The 20,359-nt window shown below is 41.2% G+C and overlaps 4 protein-coding genes across 7 annotated transcripts; 2 read left to right on the top strand and 2 right to left on the bottom strand.

Annotated features, from left to right (window-relative positions):
• Positions 1 to 279: 279 nt before the first annotated feature.
• LOC136342717 (uncharacterized) lies at positions 280 to 6,223 on the top strand. Of its 2 annotated transcripts, none has more exons than XM_066288805.1 (5): positions 280 to 435; positions 3,457 to 3,768; positions 3,995 to 4,294; positions 4,346 to 4,713; positions 5,234 to 6,223. In XM_066288805.1, exons 2-5 carry the CDS (start codon positions 3,489 to 3,491, stop codon positions 5,438 to 5,440), a joined length of 1,155 nt encoding a protein of 384 aa, XP_066144902.1. In that variant the 5' UTR covers positions 280 to 435; positions 3,457 to 3,488; the 3' UTR covers positions 5,441 to 6,223. The 2 variants fall into 2 exon arrangements, with proteins under 2 accessions (XP_066144902.1, XP_066144903.1); XM_066288806.1 differs by having other exon boundaries at positions 313 to 425.
• LOC136342719 (calcium release-activated calcium channel protein 1-like) lies at positions 1,225 to 12,464 on the bottom strand. 3 transcript variants are annotated; one of them, XM_066288809.1, is made up of 6 exons: positions 12,010 to 12,464; positions 2,701 to 2,848; positions 2,418 to 2,648; positions 2,161 to 2,367; positions 1,875 to 2,109; positions 1,225 to 1,823 (listed from the first exon to the last, which is right to left on the bottom strand). In XM_066288809.1, the coding sequence occupies exons 2-6, from the start codon at positions 2,836 to 2,838 to the stop codon at positions 1,573 to 1,575; spliced, it is 1,062 nt and encodes a 353-aa protein (XP_066144906.1). In that variant the 5' UTR covers positions 2,839 to 2,848; positions 12,010 to 12,464; the 3' UTR covers positions 1,225 to 1,572. The 3 variants fall into 3 exon arrangements, with proteins under 3 accessions (XP_066144906.1, XP_066144908.1, XP_066144907.1); XM_066288811.1 differs by lacking the exon at positions 12,010 to 12,464 and adding an exon at positions 6,323 to 7,044; XM_066288810.1 differs by lacking the exon at positions 12,010 to 12,464 and adding an exon at positions 3,290 to 3,413.
• A 2,714-nt stretch (positions 12,465 to 15,178) lies between these two features.
• On the bottom strand, positions 15,179 to 20,057 carry RpII15 (RNA polymerase II subunit RpII15). The gene is made up of 5 exons (XM_066288813.1): positions 19,863 to 20,057; positions 19,677 to 19,805; positions 19,424 to 19,510; positions 15,791 to 19,195; positions 15,179 to 15,495 (listed from the first exon to the last, which is right to left on the bottom strand). The coding sequence occupies exons 1-4, from the start codon at positions 19,934 to 19,936 to the stop codon at positions 19,093 to 19,095; spliced, it is 393 nt and encodes a 130-aa protein (XP_066144910.1). The 5' UTR covers positions 19,937 to 20,057; the 3' UTR covers positions 15,179 to 15,495; positions 15,791 to 19,092.
• Ald1 (fructose-bisphosphate aldolase) lies at positions 16,023 to 18,872 on the top strand. The gene is made up of 6 exons (XM_066288808.1): positions 16,023 to 16,201; positions 16,261 to 16,460; positions 16,641 to 16,906; positions 17,009 to 17,229; positions 17,376 to 17,508; positions 18,458 to 18,872. The coding sequence occupies exons 1-6, from the start codon at positions 16,023 to 16,025 to the stop codon at positions 18,551 to 18,553; spliced, it is 1,095 nt and encodes a 364-aa protein (XP_066144905.1). The 3' UTR covers positions 18,554 to 18,872.
• Positions 20,058 to 20,359: the final 302 nt, after the last annotated feature.

Here is a 20,359-nt window from a genome sequence, read left to right as displayed (position 1 = left end):
GCCCCTGATTTATTATTTCCCCTTAATATAAACAAATACGATTATTATTTTAACATAACTGATGTTTACCCTCTTCAGCGGGCAGATTAAGTAAAATATTGTTTATATTTCAAAGAAATATGTTCCTAATTATATTTACATATAAAATATATCTAACTAGAAGTGCTTTTGGAAATTCGACGTTTCCCGCCACTTGATATATCAGCCAGCGGTTATGCAACTATGCAAACAGCAAGCGCGTAGTATTGCCTATACATGATGAAGAAATTTGTGAGAAATGTCAACGTTTCAGGTGACAGTGACGGTGACATTTCCGGTGTTTTGAAGCTTTTTGATTGTTCTGTTTATTATTATTAATTTTAATAACATTAATCCTAGGCCTTCATCAGTGATTTACTAAACCATTTTCCCCATACTGCAGTGAAGTAAGTCTCGGTACGTAATACGTTTTATGTAGAAATTTTGGTCTTAAAATCATCCAACACCCATTACCAAACGAGATCTTGTTTTGTTTTTTGAACATTATAGACTCAAAGTTCGGTTATTTGCGTTATAATTGCCTTTCTTTTATTACCTTATTAACTTATCTGTGGTGGATAAAATATCCATAGGCAAGTTTTGTTATTAAGCCTAGAAAAATACAATAATTCCATGTTTGCAAAGTAAGCTCCCAATGCCCTCGTGTAAGGGAACATTCCCTTAGACATGCTTTCTTAGGTATGTTCAAAAACTGTCTTAATTATAACAACATTTGCATATTGTTATGCTATATTCCTCTAGCTCAGAAGGGGAGTCACATAGAAGAATTGAAAAACCATGTCAAAGTAATAATTTAAATACAGTTGATGGTCAATTATACGAACATTTCATTGTATGACTCATCTGCAACTGTGAACACTTAAATTATAACAGGCCATACACAAGGAACTGGAGGAACTTCAAACATAAGTTATGGATGTATTTAACAAGGTTGTTCCCTGGGGAAACATATTTTCCATTTCAAGGACTTGTTGGTTGTATGAAAGTGCAGAGATGCAAAACAGTTTAGCTCGATAAAACTTACAAACATTTGTTAGGTACAGGCCCTTAAAAGATTGTAGTTGATGCTTTTCAGGACAGTAATGGGCCGATCTGTAACAACTTGTAGGTGCTTTCTTCCTATTTTTTGTTCCCCTTTTTAAGGATGATTTTATTACCTCATTAAGAATCAAATAAAAATACATGCAGAGTTACATCATTTATATTGAGACAAACTAAAGAATAAATTAACACTTTGTATTCCTATAGGGTTTCTTTATATTAATCTACCTGGCTTTTGCGACTTTTATTAATTTACTTAGAACATAAAGGTTATCTTTCCTACAAATCCACATAACTTTACTTACACATTTAAATACTGCTTTATATCACAATTTTTTGTATTGCTAAAATTAATGGGGTAGATGGGTACTATGTTATAGCAAATGATTCCCATTTTTACATAGAACCTGCCTTCCCTTCTAAATTGGTATCAAGAAGAGAGGTTTTCTCCCAATGATCTTGAGGGACGATCAACGCAATCAGAAGATTGTTTCACACTTGCGAATGTCCAATTTTGCTAATCTCGTCCAAGTTCTGCTTCATCTCCTCTAACTTGCGCATATCACTAACTGAAGAGTTACATTTATCCACCACTAGACTGTGGTAGAAGTGGGCCGCGAAGAGCACGAACGTAATCAGCACTGGGATCACGATAATGGTGGCGGCTACCGCAGCTGTAAAGCTGTAGTCCCAGAACTTCACCCAGCAAAGTATGGCTACTTCGACCATAAACAAGAACAAACCTGCAACGCACGATTATTATGCATTTTAAATGTTTTACAACAAATTTCTACCTAAGATGGTGGAGAAGGCCCATGCGAGCTCGATGAATCCCCTCATTCTTTCATGTGGACTCTCACTTATCAGCTCACAAATTTCCAGCTTCGCTATGGACTCGATGTTGGGCAAGATGTAGGTAGATATCATTAGAGCAAATATATGCACTGCTACTAAGACTGTTGTGCACACTGCGAACATCACAAATAGCCATTCAGGCACGTTGGTTGGAGTGTTAATTTGCAGCTCCACCTACAGAGAAAGGGGTATAGACGATTATTACTGTTTTTCTATGCTACTAACCATTGCTATCATGGCAAAACCAGAGAGAAGTTCCGAAGTCGTAGCGGTGGCTTTGAGCTTGGCCCTGGACTTGTGTAACCGTCTCCATGACAATCCTTCGGGCGTGTTACTCAGTGTCTTCAAGCCATTTCTGTTGGTGTCCATGTCGTAGCATTTGCAGTAACACTTGGAACTGCTGGTGCTCTCCTCATCAATGCTGGACTGTAACTACGGTGCAAAATAACTATTGATTTCTGGAAGATTCGGGAATTTATTACTCTAGGAGGTGGAGGTGGCGGTATATACATAGGAGGCGGTTTGCTGCCAATGGAAGCCAGGCTGGAGTTGCAAGAGAAGGGTGGAGTCCTCTCCCTCGATATGGATCCCAACGGGGTGTCCAACCCGGGGGTTGACAGCAGCGACAAAGGAGCGTCTGTCACTTTTGACCTATTGAACGTCTCGGCCACATTGACCGACTTGGGACGCCCGCCGGAGGGCCTCAGTTGGGCCTACAATTATTTCCACTGTTAGTTCAGGCCAGTTGAAGCCGAGGGGATTTACCCAAGAGTGGCTGAGGGTGATATTACGAGCCTGCTGGCTGGAGGCGTAGAACAAATCCCCAGAGGTGTTGTGCCGCTTCATTTTCATGTGCTGATTCCCTGCGACCGTTGAAAGGTCTACCTGAGTGGACTGGTCCATGTTTATAGGCCTGCAATGATTTTTTAAAACATAAGCTAATATTGGATTTTTTCTGTCGGCTATTAGGATAACTGTAACGTGCAATTTTTGCTATCGTTCGTACAAAAGCAGCCCGGATGTTTGTGACGATATTATATTCAAATGGTTCGCCGCTAATGACATTGTGCGAAATTAATATATTTCTCCTTTTGTCCGGTGATTCCTTTAATATAATTATGATGGTGAATATTTTTATTTAAATAAAATGTTCACGTGGAATTTGATCGAGCTGAGCTTCGTGCCTGCAGCTATGCCAATTGCTGTATCTAAATCGCGACTTAAACCTCTTCACTTGATGAAAAACCGTTTGTTATGTCTGCGTTAAGTCTCCTTCGCTGCGAGTCCTGGCTAGACTTAATTGTATACACCTTCTTTTTTTTTTAATAATAAAGATGCTCTTAACGGTTTTTACCTGCCTTTGTCTGCGCTATTGGCGGAGTATTCATCGAACCTTTCAGGTGAAAAACAAATTTACATTCAACTATGCTCACAGGCGAACCACCAACTCAAAACACAATATCGCCAATAGCTCGCCTTAGTCGGTTTCGATCTTATATTGGTTTTAAAACATGTTTGCAGGTCGAAGTCAACAATGGGACGCGGATAGGACCATGGCGCGCACCATGGAAGACCAAGAAACGCCACTTGCGAACGGAATCTGCCAATGCGAAGGTCCAAATTTGGCTCGGGGATTTAAATTCTGTGAGCCCTATGATGCTGTCCGCCAGAAGGGACGAGGGGCCGAGCCAGAGCTGAGGTGCGGAATGCAACTGAAGGAAAGGGGACGTTTCTTGGGATTTAATAGGGAGGAAGTCGGTAGGGCCAACGTGCGCTGTCGGAAGATAAAGGAGCGTGTCAGCAGAATTGAGGCGGGGACGCAGTCCTTTTTAGGTGAGAATTAGCCAAAAAGGAGGTAGATTCTACTTCGTATATAAAGCAGCCGAGAAGTCCACGTCGCACTGTTTTCTGATGGTTTCCAACCGTCTGCGGACGCCCCCAAATCTCTGGCTGTTCGTCTGTTGACCGCCTAAAAAATTACCGGCGCAGATAGTACCCCCAAACGAAACCAAAATCTCCCGTTTTCCGTATAGAAAATCGAGTCGAACGCATCTTTCAGGTTTTACTGAAAAAGCACAAAAAGACTCTGTCCACACCTTATCGTTACTGTCGGATCAATGGACGAGGATCCAAAACGACCTGTACAAAATTATTCATAGGAAATTTCTGGAGAGCTACGCTAAAAAAGCGCCAAAGGAGGAGATTGTCCGCTCCAGCTATTTCGCTTCAAACCTCAGGTTCCCCCTTAAAACCGAAGATGGGGTGTGGTCCGAGAAAACTAAAATGACCAACGCTTTTCCCATGGAGTGCCCAAACGGGATCAAAGACGAACCGGGACTTCACACGGATCGAGAGCACGGTACTACATCTCCATCATAAAAGCTAACTTCGGCTCAACTGGATCTTTCAGAAATAGTCTCCCAGATCCACCTACTAAACAAGGAATTGGAGACAATCCGGGAGTTGAAACAGGCCGCCTCGGAACACGTGAAGTTGCATGCTTCCCCATTTTTCCGAGCGAAGCTGGAGCTGAAGCTGCCACGCTTCCTGCCCCCCAAGTCGCCCCACAATTTGCTAGAGGAGGAACTTTATCTCGATCCTTGGTCGCTACTGGTGGCCACGATATTTCTGAATAAAACCTCGGCGGTGGCGGCGCGTCCCTATGTTTTCTGGTTTCTGGAGGAGAATCCGGACCCTTTCACGGTGGTGGGCAAGAAGACGGAGCAACTGGAGACGTACTTTGGACCGCTGGGGCTGCAGAAGAGAAGAGCCAAGCAGGTGAGGGAGTTACGGAATGAAAAGGTTTGATTGAGTTGTGTGACGATGCCCGTGTCGGCCGGCAAGATATGTATTTGTTTGAGAGCTGTGTGGTTTACAATGGGAGGAGGGGTGGGGATAGAAAGGTTTATGACCAACATTCTCAGATTGAAGACTCACATTAAGTGAGTGACTAACTCAGATCCTTCAGTTGTCAGAGTGCATGTTTTGCCCTGAGAGTCTCACCTGCGATGTGGGAATCCTGGGTGTCTGCTCTGGTGGTCTCCATAGACCTGTCGCGCCATTGCAGAAGCGTGCCAAAGTTTAATTGCATAATTAGCGCAAAGAGAGGCGGGCGTGCGCACACGCAGAAAACGAAAAAGGGGGGTGAAGTAGTAAATGGGGCCCTTGGGTTAAAAAAAAATTGTCAAAGATCCCATCGATTTTCGGTATCTCCGCAAATGGTCCAGTTTGGAAGACATTTTGTTTAGGATTGCAGCGGCATCGTGTTTTTTTGAAACGAAGACATTTCTGTCTGAAGGTATGGCGAATGTCCTACGATTTCCTCTATAAAGACTGGAAAAGAGTGGGCGAGCTGCATGGCGTCGGCAGCTATGGCGAGGACGCCTTTCGCATGTTCTGCTTAGGGGATTTCTCTGTGGATCCGAAGGACCGCTACCTAAAAATCTACAAGGCCTGGTACCACATGCAAGACAAGGATTCCCGACTGCACGAAATGAATTGCTGAGCGATACGAAGATAGTGTTAAGGTACCGTCTTATTTATTAAGCAGGTTGGGCGGAGTGGATGGAGCTAACGGGAGGGGGTGTTCCAGGCTTAAGGTTTTCACAACACATCGTGGCAAATTGGATTCCCATGTCGAAGCTTAAAGATATACGGGGCTTTAAGGGTCAACAAATATCTCTCGTGTTTTCCCGGCATCTGTGACAGTTTTCCAGGTGTCGGCAAGCGTACACAGAATTGGAGCACACGAGGTACGTGCGCTTGTTGGGGGGGGGGGGGGGATCATCTACGTTCGTCGATAAACAAGTGGAGAACGGCGGCGGTCGAGCCGGGAGGTTCACATAGTGAGGAGTAAGGGGACATTGACGTTTCACGAGGAAAGGCTGATTCGGGGCCCGAATCCGGGAAAAATATCACCCCCTATGTCCGTGTAGACGAGTTGCTTATTCTCCAAATGTGATATCTCGAAAACTGCAAGGGCTGCGAGGAAAAATGCTAAACCTTCACGCTCCGTATATCGAGAAGCTTCGCCAAGTACGAATCCAGTTCGCCTCCGTTAGATTTCCCGATGCTCAAAGAATCGGCGATCGCCCTCCCTTTTGGAGGCACCGTGTATATATTTTTTATTAATGTTTTTTTCTTTTGTTAAGAGATAAATTTGGGTCACGCGGCGTGCTTTTAAAATGTTAGATTGTCCGTAAATATTTTTTTATTATTTTGATTATGTGCCTCGTGCAGATGCGAACAATGTGCGTATCCGATGGTGAATAAACGAACGTTTACATAAGTCGATGTAGCCATTGCCCAACACCTTACGCCGGTCAATGCTTGGACGTGAGTTTTTGACCTCTTTGAAGGAAAATTTTTGTTACACGGCAATACATACCTCAACACTTATTACCGATAAATGTGCAATTCGCGCGATGTCCTCCGAAGGTTTTCCAGTTGAAATGCACTTTCCATGTAGCGGGTCAAATTTCTCAAGATAAGGAAAATTTGCACATACCTCGATAAAGGTTTCGTGAAATTGTTCAAATGCCGAACTAAATCATTTTCGTCGTCTTTATAATTTATTTCATATGCAAATTTGCGTTAATTTAGAACGCCAATTCATCACTATTCTTGTTTAGGAAAATGGAGAATACAATGTGAAGTAGGTTGGCGTAAATCGAAAAATCGGTAAATCCACATTCACGAGCAACAAATACTTATTGTTTGGTGCAAATTGATCCCACGTAAATAATTATTATTAATATTCGAAGAATCGCTCATCTCGAGCTTTGAAGATCAAATAGAAGTTGACACGTGAGACGAAGATCAATAATTAGGGGAAATTCGTTTTAAATTTGCGGATGTGTGCTTTGAATCATTTACAAGGAAGAATTATTGTGGAATTGCGATTGCAGGTAGTAATTATTATTAAATTATCCGGAGGGATCTTGTTCTTTCGATTATGGAGTTTATTCGGCTACGGCACAAGTCATTTGCTGTATAATTGGATTTGACGACCTCAGGAAACTGATAGGTGGAGGTTTCGTTTAATCGGCCGCTTGCGCTCGCCGGTGTCATACGAGGGAGATTTCATTACCTCCATGTCGCCCCTAGATCCCATTGATAATGGGAGAAAAATAACTGGTGACCTCCATCATTGATGTTCTGTTCCAAACCCGACCTCCGAAGGACGCGAAATCTTACAAAAACTACCTTGACTTATAAAATATAGAGTGATTCTTTGAAAATGGGAAGCCCGACAATTGCTACCCGCCAAGTGGCGACCGTTGGTGCAAACACGCCTCATCCGACAAAAACCGATCCAGCGACCACCATGCCGTGGTAACGCAACAAGAAAAAAACTGGCGCTCGGGGCCTAAAAATGCAGCCTCAGGACCTTGTAAATTCGTAAACTTTCGACATCCTGTACATTGCTCGAACCGTCACCCTTTCGGACGAGCTGCGTGCGCACCAGCGGCGACCAACGCAGGCTCCACTTTTCCTCCTTCACGTCATCGACGAGTCACCCTGTAAGTACGCCCTCCTTACGTCGAATGCGTTTCACAAGAGGGGGTAGTGCGGGACCGGACACCGGGGCGGAGTTCGTCCGAAAGACGTGGGAAAACTGACACGAGAAGAAAGAATTTTGTGCATTCCACTCCAGTGGAATGCACAAGTATGAAGTTCTAGTATGGTTCCTCTCCGGTGGTCCTCTTTAACGAGACCTCGACTACTGCCGAAGGTTCATGGAGCGAAACTGCAGCGATAAATATCTCCGCGTCGCCGTCGGCCTTGGTCTACTAGGAACATGGAGCGGTTCACCGGCAGGAGCAGCTCCCCGATTAGGAACCAAAGGTACGCTTGAACTTGACCCACTGCTGACCGGTAAGTGTCTCGATGTAAATGTTGGAGCTTTCTCTTCGAAATAGTACGTGGCGCATTCTTTAATGGTACTAACAACAATGTGGTTCAAATTTAGCCGCTTACCGAATTTGTATGCGAACTTGAAGGCCACAACGATAGCCAACAGCCAGCGAAGTGTCCTGCCTGAGGCGAAGATTTACTAATGGTTTGTTTTCATTGTCGGAATTCTTCGTCTTAATGTGGGCAATAATGTTGTTCTCGGAATGTGGAGGCGTGCGCCTTTTTTTTATGCAAAAACCGACATTAATTATTATCGGCGAGGCCTGGGTATTTAGCGGAGCCCCGATAAGTAAAAATACATATTGTCCGAGGTGTTAGCGCCTTGTCGGAACTTTCCATTGTCACGAAAAGATCTAATCAGCAGTCGGAAAGAGCTCTCGCTTCCTGCTTTGCCTTGTTTTTTAGCTGCACCGGTATTGCAGGCGCACCATGCAAAACTATTAGCAAGAACCATTATAGCTCAGTCGTTGTTATTAAAAATTAATGGTTTTTAAGTGGTAACAAAAGCCATTAGTTATCATTGCGTATCTACATATGGCAGGCAATTCTTGGGAATCCATCAAAATAGTTAATACTTCAGGCGTTTTTGCGAGTACTGGTTTATTAAGGAGGGAAATACACATAGAAAAAACTTTTCTTTTTTTTTTTTTTGTTAATTAAAATTATAGGGAAATATCTCTAGAATATTCCAGGAAAACTGCAAAATTCATTTCGGGTTTCCCTCTCTGAGATTTATTGCTAAAGCGCGATGGCTTCACGTCGGCCGGAGCGTGGAAGTTGAGGAGACATCGAGCCACCCACCTTCTCTTCACCAAGACATGCAAATCAACCTTTTGCCAATGTACGAGGACCGGTCAAGGGAAGATCTGTTTGAAGGGTGGCTAGGAGGCCGTTCGCAGGGCGCCAATGAAAGTTTGAACGCTCGCATTTGACCTATTCCTCTCTAAGACGCGTTTTTCTGGAAATCCGAAATTTCGAAAAAAATGCGTTTCCATAAACTAACGAAATTTTTTGGTACTTCTGTTGCGGATGATTCTACCGACTTCCACGGTGTACCGCAGACCTTTGACGTGTATATTTTGAGCCGCCATTTTTCAACGATTAACAAGTATTAAAAAAGTTGTAGTTAATGCAGCCAACAAACTGTATAAAACTGCAAACGAGTCTTCTAGTACTGATGAAATAATGTCCAGTCCATTTCTCGCTCTTAAAACCCTCTTGTTCGGCTTTTCTTTTCGCAATCGACGCTTCCCGGTGGTTGAAAACGCCTTTTCACACTTGGAGCGGAAACATCGCACTTCACCGGGCACCTCCGAGTTTACCTCGCCGAGAATTGACCGGCGCCGCTGATCAACATAGAGAAGTTAAATCGCCGAATGTCGTACGTCGTTTGTCCGGTTTCTTACCGAGTGAGAAATAGCAAAAATGTCGTCTGATTCACGTAGTGATAGTGACCCGCCAACCACCTCGATATGGTCGCTATTATAAATTATCCTTTGTTTACGTTAAGTTAGGGCTGGTCCCCTAAGCAGCACCACGCGTTCCGTTCCTCTACCCTCAACGTACGTTGGGCCCTTCTGTCGGACCGAACATACGGGGTACTGCTGATTACACGCAAACGTGCACCGTTGCGTATTGAAGGAGTGGGGAGTTGAGAGGACCAATCACGGAGCAGATTTCAAGCGCCTCCCCGCTGGAAAACAAAATATTTTGCTCCCATTTTGCGTTAATGTGAGGGGCCGAGGGGCGACGCTCGGTGAAGAACTTCAGTTTCTTTGCTCTAATGGCGGGATTCTATTGCTTTGACTTACCATCGCCGGACGGCGAGGTGTGATGCGTCACCATGATTTTACCCTAAGTGACATCGTGCCCGTAATATGCCACGATGACTGAGGATGTCCCCATTGCCCGTCTCATGTAGCGGCATAAATTCCCAAGACCGTAGTACGGTTCGAACTGTGTTTAACCATGCAGACGATAGATAATGCCCATAACGTGTGGGCAGTCAGTATTTTGATTAACCTCAAATGCCTTTGAATGCAACCGTGATTCGCATTAGAAGCATCAGCGATGCCATATCCCCAAGTTGGGGCACCGATGGAAAGTTAATTCTCCTTTAAGCTCGAAATGTGAAGATGCTGGGATATCGGGGGGGGGCCCACAGGGCAGCCACCACCGTGACTGTGCAGCTTCCCGATGGATGCTGTCGGGGAGAGTGCAGGCCAAGGGGGTGCGCGAGCTTACGTTACGCGAGCAACTTGCTCGGTATTGCGGGTAAGTTAGGGGGTTACCTCTTAAATTCGAAACGTCTTTAGTTGTCGAGGGCTGTTTGAATCAACGTTCTCAATTCTGTGGAGTTCCCAGAATTTGGGGCAACGTTTGCTTCCTGTTGCTTTAAGGTGGACGAGCCTCGATTCTTAAAGCACAACTTTATCGTGTTTTTTCCGATTTTATGCTTTCCACACTGTCTTTGCACCCATAAATTGCGCTGTCTCATAAAGCCTGAACAATAGTTTAATTATTGCTGGTTTTTGCGAAATTAAAAATACCGCTGCGTTACAATTTACCTTTGAGCCCTACGTGGGTATTTATGAGATGGGCAATTTGGAAAATTCGCTCAGATTGTTTTTCAAATATTCCATTGAAATACAATGGGTTGACGCACGTTTATGCCTTCCCAATGGATATGACACGATAATGCTGCACTGATAATGCAAGAGAACAATTTCGCATTTGACCTCAGTTTATTGCCAGTTAATCCCTCGTAACATTCGAAGTCTTTGGTGAAAATGGGCATTATTTATGACCATTAAATAATGACGATGACAACAATAAAGTGCTTATTTCGCTTTAAAAAAAACCGAGCAGTACAGGTCCAATCGTTGTTATGAAAACATTATTGTTATGCAAGGAAAGTTTCTTTGCCACAACCGGGCCATTGCTTCAGTACGAATGATTGCCCCTCGATGGGCACCCAAATTCACTGGTGATGCGTTGCCGATGGTCCATTAACAAGGGTCAAAATGGGCGATTTCAACGCTGGAGACAGGTCGCTGCAAGTATCGTATTTTTGTCAAGTGGCCGAAAGACTCCAATTGGGCAATAATCGGGGCACGGACGCGTGCTCCTCTGTATTTAGTAACTGCGTGTAAAGTGCAGCTGCGTAAAAGTGCCTGTAACGCACGAAATTGGGGTTTCGCAAGGCGCTGCTAGTGTGTTAACTGCGGGGTGACGTAAAAAACAGGTTTAGAAAAGGTCCGATTCCGTTAGGATTGAAATCAATAAGAACATTAAAGCGAAAGTAGCAGCGCGAAATTCATACAGATTTTGTTGAGAGGAAGGCTGAAGGTAAAAGAGAACGCGTTGGAAGAACAACGCAAATTAACGAAGAACAACAATTCACAGTTAATTTCTAGTTCGTAGATCTCCAATCTTCCGGTTACGTCATGCCGTGCGGTAAAGTAGCACTTTGCCGTACGCACGGCAAAGTGACATGGGTCAAAATTTTTCGTGGATATTTGATGTGCGGTTGTTGAGGCTGTTTACCAAGCTTGTGCGTGTACAGATCGTATCGGTCGCCCGTAGGAAGTGACACTGACTAGTCAGAAGTATATTTAATTAAATTTACATAAGGCAGCAACGCACGTGAGGTTGAAAAATGTTAGATATGAAGCGTGTGAAAGTGTGTCTGTCCAGTACGCTCGATTGCAGCAGGCGACGTGCGGCAGGAAAACATTATTGACAAGAAAGTTGAAAATTTGATATTTTTCACATATTTTCCCAATATATTACGGGATGAATGCGAGAAGAATGGGATTTTCAGATACATTTCGTTTGTAAATTGGATATATCTTTAAAAAGGTTTATTCTAACACTCTGTAATCATAAACGCGATTCTCCATTTGTACTCACTTTTGGCCTCATTTGGGGCTTAATTCTGATTTTGTCCAATAGAACACGTGTAAGAGTCCCTTTGATTTTTTCGAAAATTCAAATGAGCCGTAGCGCAATGAGAAAATTGGCAAATTGCGACCTGATAAGACAGAAGTGATAACACAGAGTTGGGATCGCACTGTAACTATTTTAGCCCCCAACGGTACCATTCACATACACGTTCTCCTGACCTAAGAGCCCAGAAACTATGACCAATTTGCTTACCGGTAAAATTTCCTTATTCCCTGCAACTTTTCTTTTGGTTGGTAAGTGACTGTCGGTTGCAATCACCACCCGAAAACAACGAATCGAATCTCGAGTAGAACGAATTCTAGCTAAGCCCGCGGGGCTAACAATAAAATCACGACCACCGGTACCACTTCACGGTCCATCACGACCACCGATCGTCATCATCGAACCGAGAAGTGTGACCCACGGGCGTTCTAACGTGAGACCGGGTACTATTAACTCGATGGGTCGGCACGGGTACCATATAGCGGTTTCCCCACGAGAATCGCGATGGCCTCACATCTGGTTCTATATGATCAATAATAAAATCGGCGCTTCGGTGCGGTACTCATTCGTTATGTGTATTATTAATTAGAATTTTTGCTGGTTATTTACATGATGTACGGGTTCCGGCCTCAAGAATTTCGCGGATTTTTACAATTAGTTATTTGCGCACCGGGTTCGATGAGATTGGACTTTGCGGTTGGTGATGGAGGCGGGGTTTTTCGGGTTCTGATGCGGTCAAACTTCTACTTTCGGACGGTCATGGTTAGCATATTAATTTTGATTATGGTATTTTCAGATAAGTGAAGCCAAAATTATACAGGTATAGTACCCATTGTTTTAAGGGAAAGCCCCCTTTGCGGTAGTGTAGCATAAAGTGATAGTTATTGGTATGTTCAATCAAATAATAGTTATTTATTGAATTGATTTGGTATTTCCACTTTAACTTTTCTTGTAAGTATAATAATATCACGGCAATAATTGTCCGTCATTACGACACTATAGGTATTTTGAACAGAGTAAGGCAGCAAAATACTATAAATCCCTCGCATATACAGGGCGTCTGTTTTTGGATCTCAACCCGAAGACTTACGTAATCGGGTGTAAATGAGGTATTTTGGAGTTCCCCATAAATCAAAATTAAATGGGGAAAATTTTGATGGACGCGTCGGCCAACGTGTGTCTCCATTGTTTCAAATGATTGCCGGGAAAATTTCAATACTACATAATTCATACGAATTTTTAACAGACGATTCCTGACGGCTTTCCCATATAGATATTAACATATTGTAATTAATGGCGATCGTGTGCTTATTTTATTACCTGTTCCGAGTTCCTAATTGCCAAAATAAACACCGTTATCCCGAACATCATCATAACGTGCGCCTGATACATTTCGTTTTTAGCTGACTTAATTACCACCACCATGACAACATTGAAACGAAAAATCACTGTTTCTGAGGTTTTTTTTTTAATTAGTTTATTAAGATGAAAAGTTAAATAAGTAATTTTCACAAATCTAATGATGCAATAATAAATCATGGTATAATAAATCGGAAAATTTTTTAATCCTGTAATTTAATTACATAGCCAACTAAAGAGGGCAGACCGAACCTTAGAGACTTCTAGCGGTGTGTAGAGGAACTGTGGTGACAACAACTACAGATTTTGTGCGCTTCCTACGGTCAACTTATCATTAGTTCGTTGAGATGGCGCCACTCGTATCAAGAATAAGGGCGAACTAGATACTTGCGCTCCTTTACCTATCCATGTACAACAATTTTCGTCCTTAACACATCTGCTCTTAAGGATCACTGTGGCATTCCGAGGCTCTAATTAATTACAGATAACCTTTTCCGGACATGCGTTCGGGTGGGGAAGTAAGGCACTGTCAGGCGTGACAGAGAGAAACAGAACTAGTCTTTCAGTCGTTGATTCTAATTGTCAATTTGACTGAATCGTCCTCCAAACGTCCTTTGGCGAGTCAGTCCAAAATTCGTTCCCGGTAGTGAGATACAGATTTTCAAAACTTATTGTGAACTTTAGACGTTGAAACGTAAGTTTTTCGTTATTTTACTTTCAATTTCGTTCCTTTACTCAATGAATACAATTTGTGGACTGGTCGTGGCCAATTTTCAGTTCTCTGAAGCCCAACATTGCACAATGATATCAATTGCAACATTTCCCTCAAAATTTTATAACTTTTCTGATTAGAACCCACTGTTAAATAACATGAAACTTAATCAGTGAGTTCATCGACCTATTAAAAGATGAAAATGGCAGAAAGTGTTTCGAGAGAGCTTATGAAGGAAGTGTTCTCAGAGCTCTTGTAGGGCCCCCACTAACCACACTGCTCATTTCAACAATGATATGCTTTAGATTGTGCCTCGCTCAAAGTTCACTTGAAAATTCCTTTAAGAGTGCTCATGGTACTCTTGGATTTGTAGGTACTGCCTTGAGTGGTGCTGTGAGAATGAGGAGTAAAGGAAATCTCATTAGTTTCATAGAACTTAATAGATTTAAGTGCATTTCTTATTAGGACAAACCGTGCTGCAGGTTATTCACAGCAAGAATAAGGTGATACGTTAATGACAGTCTACTTCGTAATGTGCTTTCTTTTCAAAAGTTAGCCATACTTAAGCTCTTTTTAAAATTACAATAAAAAGAGGGAGATTTTGGGCTGAAAGGTGTCTGCTCAGGCACATTCAAATATCAGCAGTTTTTGTGTAAGCATGACGCGAATGATAGTAGAAAACACAGGATAGTTACCTTTAAATATGTAGTTATTTTGGCCCCACTTATCAAGTCTCAATAATAATTACTGGGAAATGCAGCCGGCAAGGTCCTGTTTCACGTGATATTTTGAGGACCTTTATGCTCCATTTAATTACTTTAAAAGGTAGCCACAAGGCTTAGAGCAATGTCCTTGGGAAGTTCTAATTCTAATAGAATTGTTTTCTCCCTGTTTCTTCAGAATTTTTCTTAAACGTCCTTCTACAGAGTATCTGTAAATAGTGTGTGCAAAACTACTGCAGACTACAAACATTTGAAAATGTTGACCTGAGGGTTGGATTCATTTTGAAAATCCAATGTTCTGTTTTTATTTATAGATAAATTTGTATATTTTATTTATAGCTTTTGCCTATAAATAAAATTAGAAAAAAAAAACATTTTGTACAGTAAAATTGTTGAAATATCAGGATACAAATGCCCACTTCACATGATTGGACTATGTCCAAAAGCGCTAATTTAAATATTCCTTGTCAGGTTTAGATGTGCAAAACAACCGTAAAATTCCCACATTATACAATTAGCTTGCTGATCAGTGATCTGTAACTCGACTTCGAGCAGAAATTCCTTCGCCATTATGTCAATAAAAAAATTTAGTATTAAAATTTGTTTTATTATTGGTTATATTTCAGAACACAATTCAAAGAAAATTCGACCTATCACGGCTTGAGGCTTTCCATTACACCTATTACCTAAGGCACAGCATTAATTTCACACTAAAGCTGATAAGTTGTAGATGATGTTTTCAAGTTCGGGGAATTGATCTTTGATCTAAAATATCCACTATTGTTTTCGAAACGTTTATTGATGACTTCAGGCCCCAGAGGAGATTCCGTTATTTGTTGTTCGACTTGTTGCAAAACACGCTGTTTTTAGCCAATCAAAGGCAGCAGATATCTTGAAACCAGCCTATTGTGATAAGGACAAAAAGCTAAATGTTATTATTTGATTAAATGTAATAATAATTAATTAGACATGGTGAGATCTGTGCAGGATTCTATAGAGATGACTCATGTTTTTTAAACCGCAGAATTCTTTAGAGCAAAAAATGGAATGTTTTGTTTCACAAATGGTACTGTTTTGAGATTTTTTACTGAGCGAAATTGAAGCAAAAAGGGGTGCTTCAGTTTTTTTCGCACGCCAATGGTATTTATTTACTACTAAACTGATAAGATAATCCTTTGCTTAATAAACAACAAATAACCTTAGCCGACGTTGAGTGATCGTTGCCTTCCATTCCGCAAGAATTTCTCCTACAGGTGCGTCTTCTCCGCTACATATTTAAACCTCCTGGTCATCGAAAACCTTAATTCTGTGTCTATGACTAACGTATTGTATTGGGCCTGTAAACGTAGCCGTTCGTTTACGGAATCGTTCGAGTGTTGTTATGTAATCTTTACATCATTTTCAGTTCGACAGAAAACCTCTCAACAAAGATGACCACCCATTGGAACTACCCCAGCCCGGCCCTCCAAGAAGAACTCCGCAGGATCGCCAATGCCATCGTGGCTCCTGGTAAAGGGATTTTGGCCGCTGACGAGTCAGTGTCCACTATGGGCAAGAGATTAGCAGATATCGGGGTGGAAAATACAGACGAAAATAGGCGTAAATACAGGTATGTGGAACATTCTCGATCGGTGAAGTTGTTGGAGTGTGTTTTTTTTGTTGTTGTAGGCAGTTGCTTTTCACCACTTGCCCAACTATTGGTGACTCTATTTCCGGAGTTATCCTTTTTCACGAGACTCTCTATCAGAAGGCCGATGATGGTACTCCCTTTCCCGAGCTTCTAAAGCAGAGAGGGATTATTCCCGGAATCAAAGTCGACACTGGAGTGGTTCCCTTGTTCGGAAGCAACGACGAGTGTACCACCCAAGGTGATTATTTCGAAACTTTTTTATCCCTGAGGGAGCAATCATGCTTGTTTGACCTCCTAGTTGTCTCGATATGAGGCTATTAGATTTTTCTATTTGGTAAACTATTAAAAATCAAGACTATGAACACCCCAAGTGATTTAATATTACCGTGCTTTCTGAAATCTGTATGTCAAATTGTAGGTTTGGACGATTTGGCGCAACGCTGCGCCCAGTACAAGAAAGACGGGTGCCACTTTGCCAAGTGGCGTTGCGTGTTGAAAATCAATGAGCACACTCCATCTCTCCAATCCCTTATCGAAAACGCTAACGTTTTGGCCCGTTACGCCTCCATTTGTCAGGCCAACAGGATTGTGCCTATTGTCGAACCGGAGGTACTTCCCGATGGCATGCACAGTTTGGAAAGGGCGCAGAAAGTCACCGAGACCGTCTTGGCTTTCGTTTATAAGGTGGGTGTAATCTAAACTCTATTTTCATGCTATGATACATCTGGTAGGAATTTGCGAACCAAAATTTTATTTCTTGTCTTCAAATATGTGTTGTTTTTTAAGGCTTTGGCAGACCACAACGTTTTCCTTGAAGGAACCTTGTTGAAGCCAAACATGGTAACTGCTGGTCAAGCCCACCCCGTCAAATATCGCCCCGAAGACATAGCCAAGGCTACCGTGACTGCTTTGCAGCGCACCGTTCCGGCCGCCGTGCCCGGGATAACTTTCTTGTCCGGCGGTCAGTCTGAGGAGGAGGCTAGCATCAATTTGAGCGCCATTAATGCGTAAGTACGATCCTTTTTAAACACTATAAACTGTCATATCTACCAAAAATCCACATGCCAGAGGTTGGCAACATAAATGGCAGTAGAAGTTTTATCGAGCGTGTATCAAATTGTGGCGCTTTGAAAATGTTTTATGTAATTTTTAGGTACCCAGGCAAAAAACCATGGGTACTGACCTTCAGTTACGGTCGTGCCCTGCAAGCATCAGTGTTGCGCGCATGGGGTGGGAAAGACGAACAGGTTAAAGCTGGTCAGGACGAACTCTTGAACCGAGCTAAGGTAAGTCTAAAACAGCCCCTTAAAGAACCTTTTGTTGAAATGGACTCATCATAAGAGTGTTTTTGGCGTTTCAAGAGTATTAGGTCTATTCTAACAGGATGCGAAACCAAGTCCGGATCGTCAGGAATATGTGAAAGGAGTCTCTTTCGGTATCCTACGCATATTTCTGACGGAATTAGTTTTCCACTCTGCCGAATCAGACCTAAAGGTGGCCGGTACTAAAATCGATGCACGTTATAAATCACGTGATTTCATTGTCAACCCTGATGGTCAAAGTACTAAAAGTTTTCAACGAGGAAATCATCTCAAGGTAAACAACAATTATGTAGATGAATTGCAACTAGTACTTGGACTCAAGGGTAACGTACTCGTTAACATTTAGTAAAACATTTCTTCTTTACATAAAAAATGGGAATGTTAACAATGTTGGCAATGGGGTGCGGTGTTGCCAATTTTGTCCGTTTTGACATTGCGCCTTCTCTATTTCACCATTTTATTTTGTGGTGATAACTGTATTTATTTTAACACCTTCAAAGTTTTCACAGTATTCTATCAAAGTTCCCGTTTTTCTAGAGATTTCTCTATCACAAATTTAAATTTTTTTAAGAAAGCATGCTAATGTGAATATACACCACCTTTATTATTAGTGTTTTTTGATATACCAAAGCACTTAAATAGCCGGTGTAAGAAGCTGATTGTTAATAAAGTATTTTAAACGGGAAAGGAACAATAACGACCTTTTGTTGCCATTGAACGCCGTCAGGGAAGTATGTTTACTATTTTCGTTAAACTTCACAGATTGTATAAGAAATACTACTGAATTATAAAACCGGCAACAATGCTGGATTTCAGCGTTATGATGTGCATCGATTTTAGAAATAGACAACCTATATTAGATTCAGGTTCATGTCATCGATAGTCTTGTCTAAATGTCATTTTTCCGTTTCAGGCTAACAGTGATGCTTCGTTGGGCAAGTACCAAGCGGGCACTATTCAAGGCAAAGCCGGAGACGCCGGACTTTTCGTGCAGAATCATGCTTATTAAATCCCAAATAACTGAAAACTTATTGAGAAAATTCTCAGCACATAAATTTGCTACTTAATAGTCATTAGAAAATTTCAAAGTAATACTAGTCGAAGATGTTGAATTTTAGAGGACTATTATAGATTATTATTTTTCTGATGATTGAAAGTCGTATATTTTTTGTAATTTTACTCAACTTGTTTTTTTCCGTGGAAAGGCGGGTTTCCATTTATGAAAACCTCGATTGTGACGTTTTATTTGTAGCATGTACTTTGTTATCATGGCACTTTAATTTAAAATTGTTGTGTAAATGGTAATATACAAAATTACATATTAAAAACAGTGTTTTTTTTTTTACAAAGGGGGGTTTTCAGGTTTTGTGGCATGTAACACCAAATCAAATATACCCAGAAAGGCCATTACAAAATACTATTAATTGTCCAAATAACGTTAAAACGTTAATATTTGTAGTATTTACACGTAAAAACATAGAAAAAAAATCATTACTTATCTCATACTTATGATGCAATACTCATGTTTGATAACAAGAATAACAAAAGTTATTCCGTCCAGCGATGGGCACAATGTGAATTTGTACATACATAATATAGTCGCATTTCTTCTTCAGCTCTACGAGTCTGTGCCTGAAAAAACACTGCCTCCCTGAAAGGGTCATAACATTGAAACATGTGTCCTCTAAATCATAATAATATGTGCCATTCAAGGGCACTTTTCTTTATTCATCAATACACTTGATTTTATCATAAATTGAAATATCTATAATTGAAGAAAACAATGACTTATACAAACAAAAAAGAGAATGCATATGATCGAACCTATGGCCATCAATGAATCAAAGAAAGTGCTCAAAGTTGCAGAATGTAAAGTTACCTGTGTTGACAAACTGGACAGTGATGGTCTTCAGTTCTGGGTAGCGTGGGGTCAGATATAACATCAGAATTGATATGAGTTAATTCACTGTAACAGAAACACCACAGTAAATTATACAACAATAGCTTTTCCCATAATAAAGTGATGCTCCTAGGAAGTCAGTATGGAAATTGCCAGAAGGGAGAATCAATAGGCCAGTATTCTCTCTCCTGCACATTGTGGAAGGTTTACACAAATGAACATATATACTTACTCAATCTCGTGCATAATTTTGTTCACATAAATACATTTTGAATCGGCATGTTGTTTATAGTCACAATTTCTACAAGCGTATAGCAATATTTTGTTTTCTTTGTCTTCTTTGGGATACAACATATTGTTGCTACAAAAATAATGCATTTTTAATCTACTATTTATTAGAATTAGAGAAAAAATTTACCATTCTTGGCAAAACCTGATTCCTACAAAGCCAGGTCCTTCGCTGTGAGACTCATATCCAGACGGTTTAGACATTATACTCGCACTTGAATTAAATCTGTTTGCAAATAGGATTTATATTTTAACTACCTTCAAAACAGCAAATGTTGTTTAAGGCCGAAATTAGGTTGACCGAAAGTTAAACGAAAACTAACCTTAAAATATGAAAAATGACAAAAACGACAAATTTCCCATGACTGTCACAAGATGACTCTGGGCTCGCAGGATGACAAAAACATTGAATTCTCAATGATTGTTGTAAGATGGTTCTGAGATGCACAGATATAAGAACTAACACGTCTGCGAGCGAAAAACATGTTTGTTTTGAACGTATTAAATTTAAAAAATGGAATGTCTTGAAATGTTTACTTTCTAGAAATCTTAAATTACAAAAAATAAAACTTTTTTCTAACAAAACTGTAATTCGAAAAAATTCTTGATGTTTTGGTGACCGAAATT

The sequence above is a fragment of the Euwallacea fornicatus genome, chromosome 12 (genome assembly GCF_040115645.1).
Source record: "Euwallacea fornicatus isolate EFF26 chromosome 12, ASM4011564v1, whole genome shotgun sequence".
Lineage (NCBI taxonomy): Eukaryota > Metazoa > Arthropoda > Insecta > Coleoptera > Curculionidae > Euwallacea > Euwallacea fornicatus.
This window is presented reverse-complemented; position numbering and strand designations above follow the sequence as displayed.

What these genes read in the sequence shown, in the direction of transcription:
- LOC136342719 (XM_066288809.1), bottom strand. Translation starts at nt 2,838, where the DNA reads ATGGACCAGTCCACTCAGGTAGACCTTTCAACGGTCGCAGGGAATCAG. An exon ending in GTTTTGCCATGATAGCAATG is followed by an intron (nt 2,110 to 2,160) that starts GTTAGTAGCATA and finishes CTTTCTCTGTAG; the next exon opens with GTGGAGCTGCAAATTAACAC. An exon ending in GGCCTTCTCCACCATCTTAG is followed by an intron (nt 1,824 to 1,874) that starts GTAGAAATTTGT and finishes CGTGCGTTGCAG; the next exon opens with GTTTGTTCTTGTTTATGGTC.
- LOC136342717 (XM_066288805.1), top strand. Translation starts at nt 3,489, where the DNA reads ATGGCGCGCACCATGGAAGACCAAGAAACGCCACTTGCGAACGGAATC. An exon ending in TCACACGGATCGAGAGCACG is followed by an intron (nt 4,295 to 4,345) that starts GTACTACATCTC and finishes TGGATCTTTCAG; the next exon opens with AAATAGTCTCCCAGATCCAC. An exon ending in AGAAGAGAAGAGCCAAGCAG is followed by an intron (nt 4,714 to 5,233) that starts GTGAGGGAGTTA and finishes TTCTGTCTGAAG; the next exon opens with GTATGGCGAATGTCCTACGA.
- Ald1 (XM_066288808.1), top strand. Translation starts at nt 16,023, where the DNA reads ATGACCACCCATTGGAACTACCCCAGCCCGGCCCTCCAAGAAGAACTC. An exon ending in GAAAATAGGCGTAAATACAG is followed by an intron (nt 16,202 to 16,260) that starts GTATGTGGAACA and finishes TTGTTGTTGTAG; the next exon opens with GCAGTTGCTTTTCACCACTT. An exon ending in AACTCTTGAACCGAGCTAAG is followed by an intron (nt 17,509 to 18,457) that starts GTAAGTCTAAAA and finishes TTTCCGTTTCAG; the next exon opens with GCTAACAGTGATGCTTCGTT.
- RpII15 (XM_066288813.1), bottom strand. Translation starts at nt 19,936, where the DNA reads ATGTCTAAACCGTCTGGATATGAGTCTCACAGCGAAGGACCTGGCTTT. An exon ending in ATCAGGTTTTGCCAAGAATG is followed by an intron (nt 19,806 to 19,862) that starts GTAAATTTTTTC and finishes TTATTTTTGTAG; the next exon opens with CAACAATATGTTGTATCCCA. An exon ending in TGTCCAGTTTGTCAACACAG is followed by an intron (nt 19,196 to 19,423) that starts GTAACTTTACAT and finishes TGACCCTTTCAG; the next exon opens with GGAGGCAGTGTTTTTTCAGG.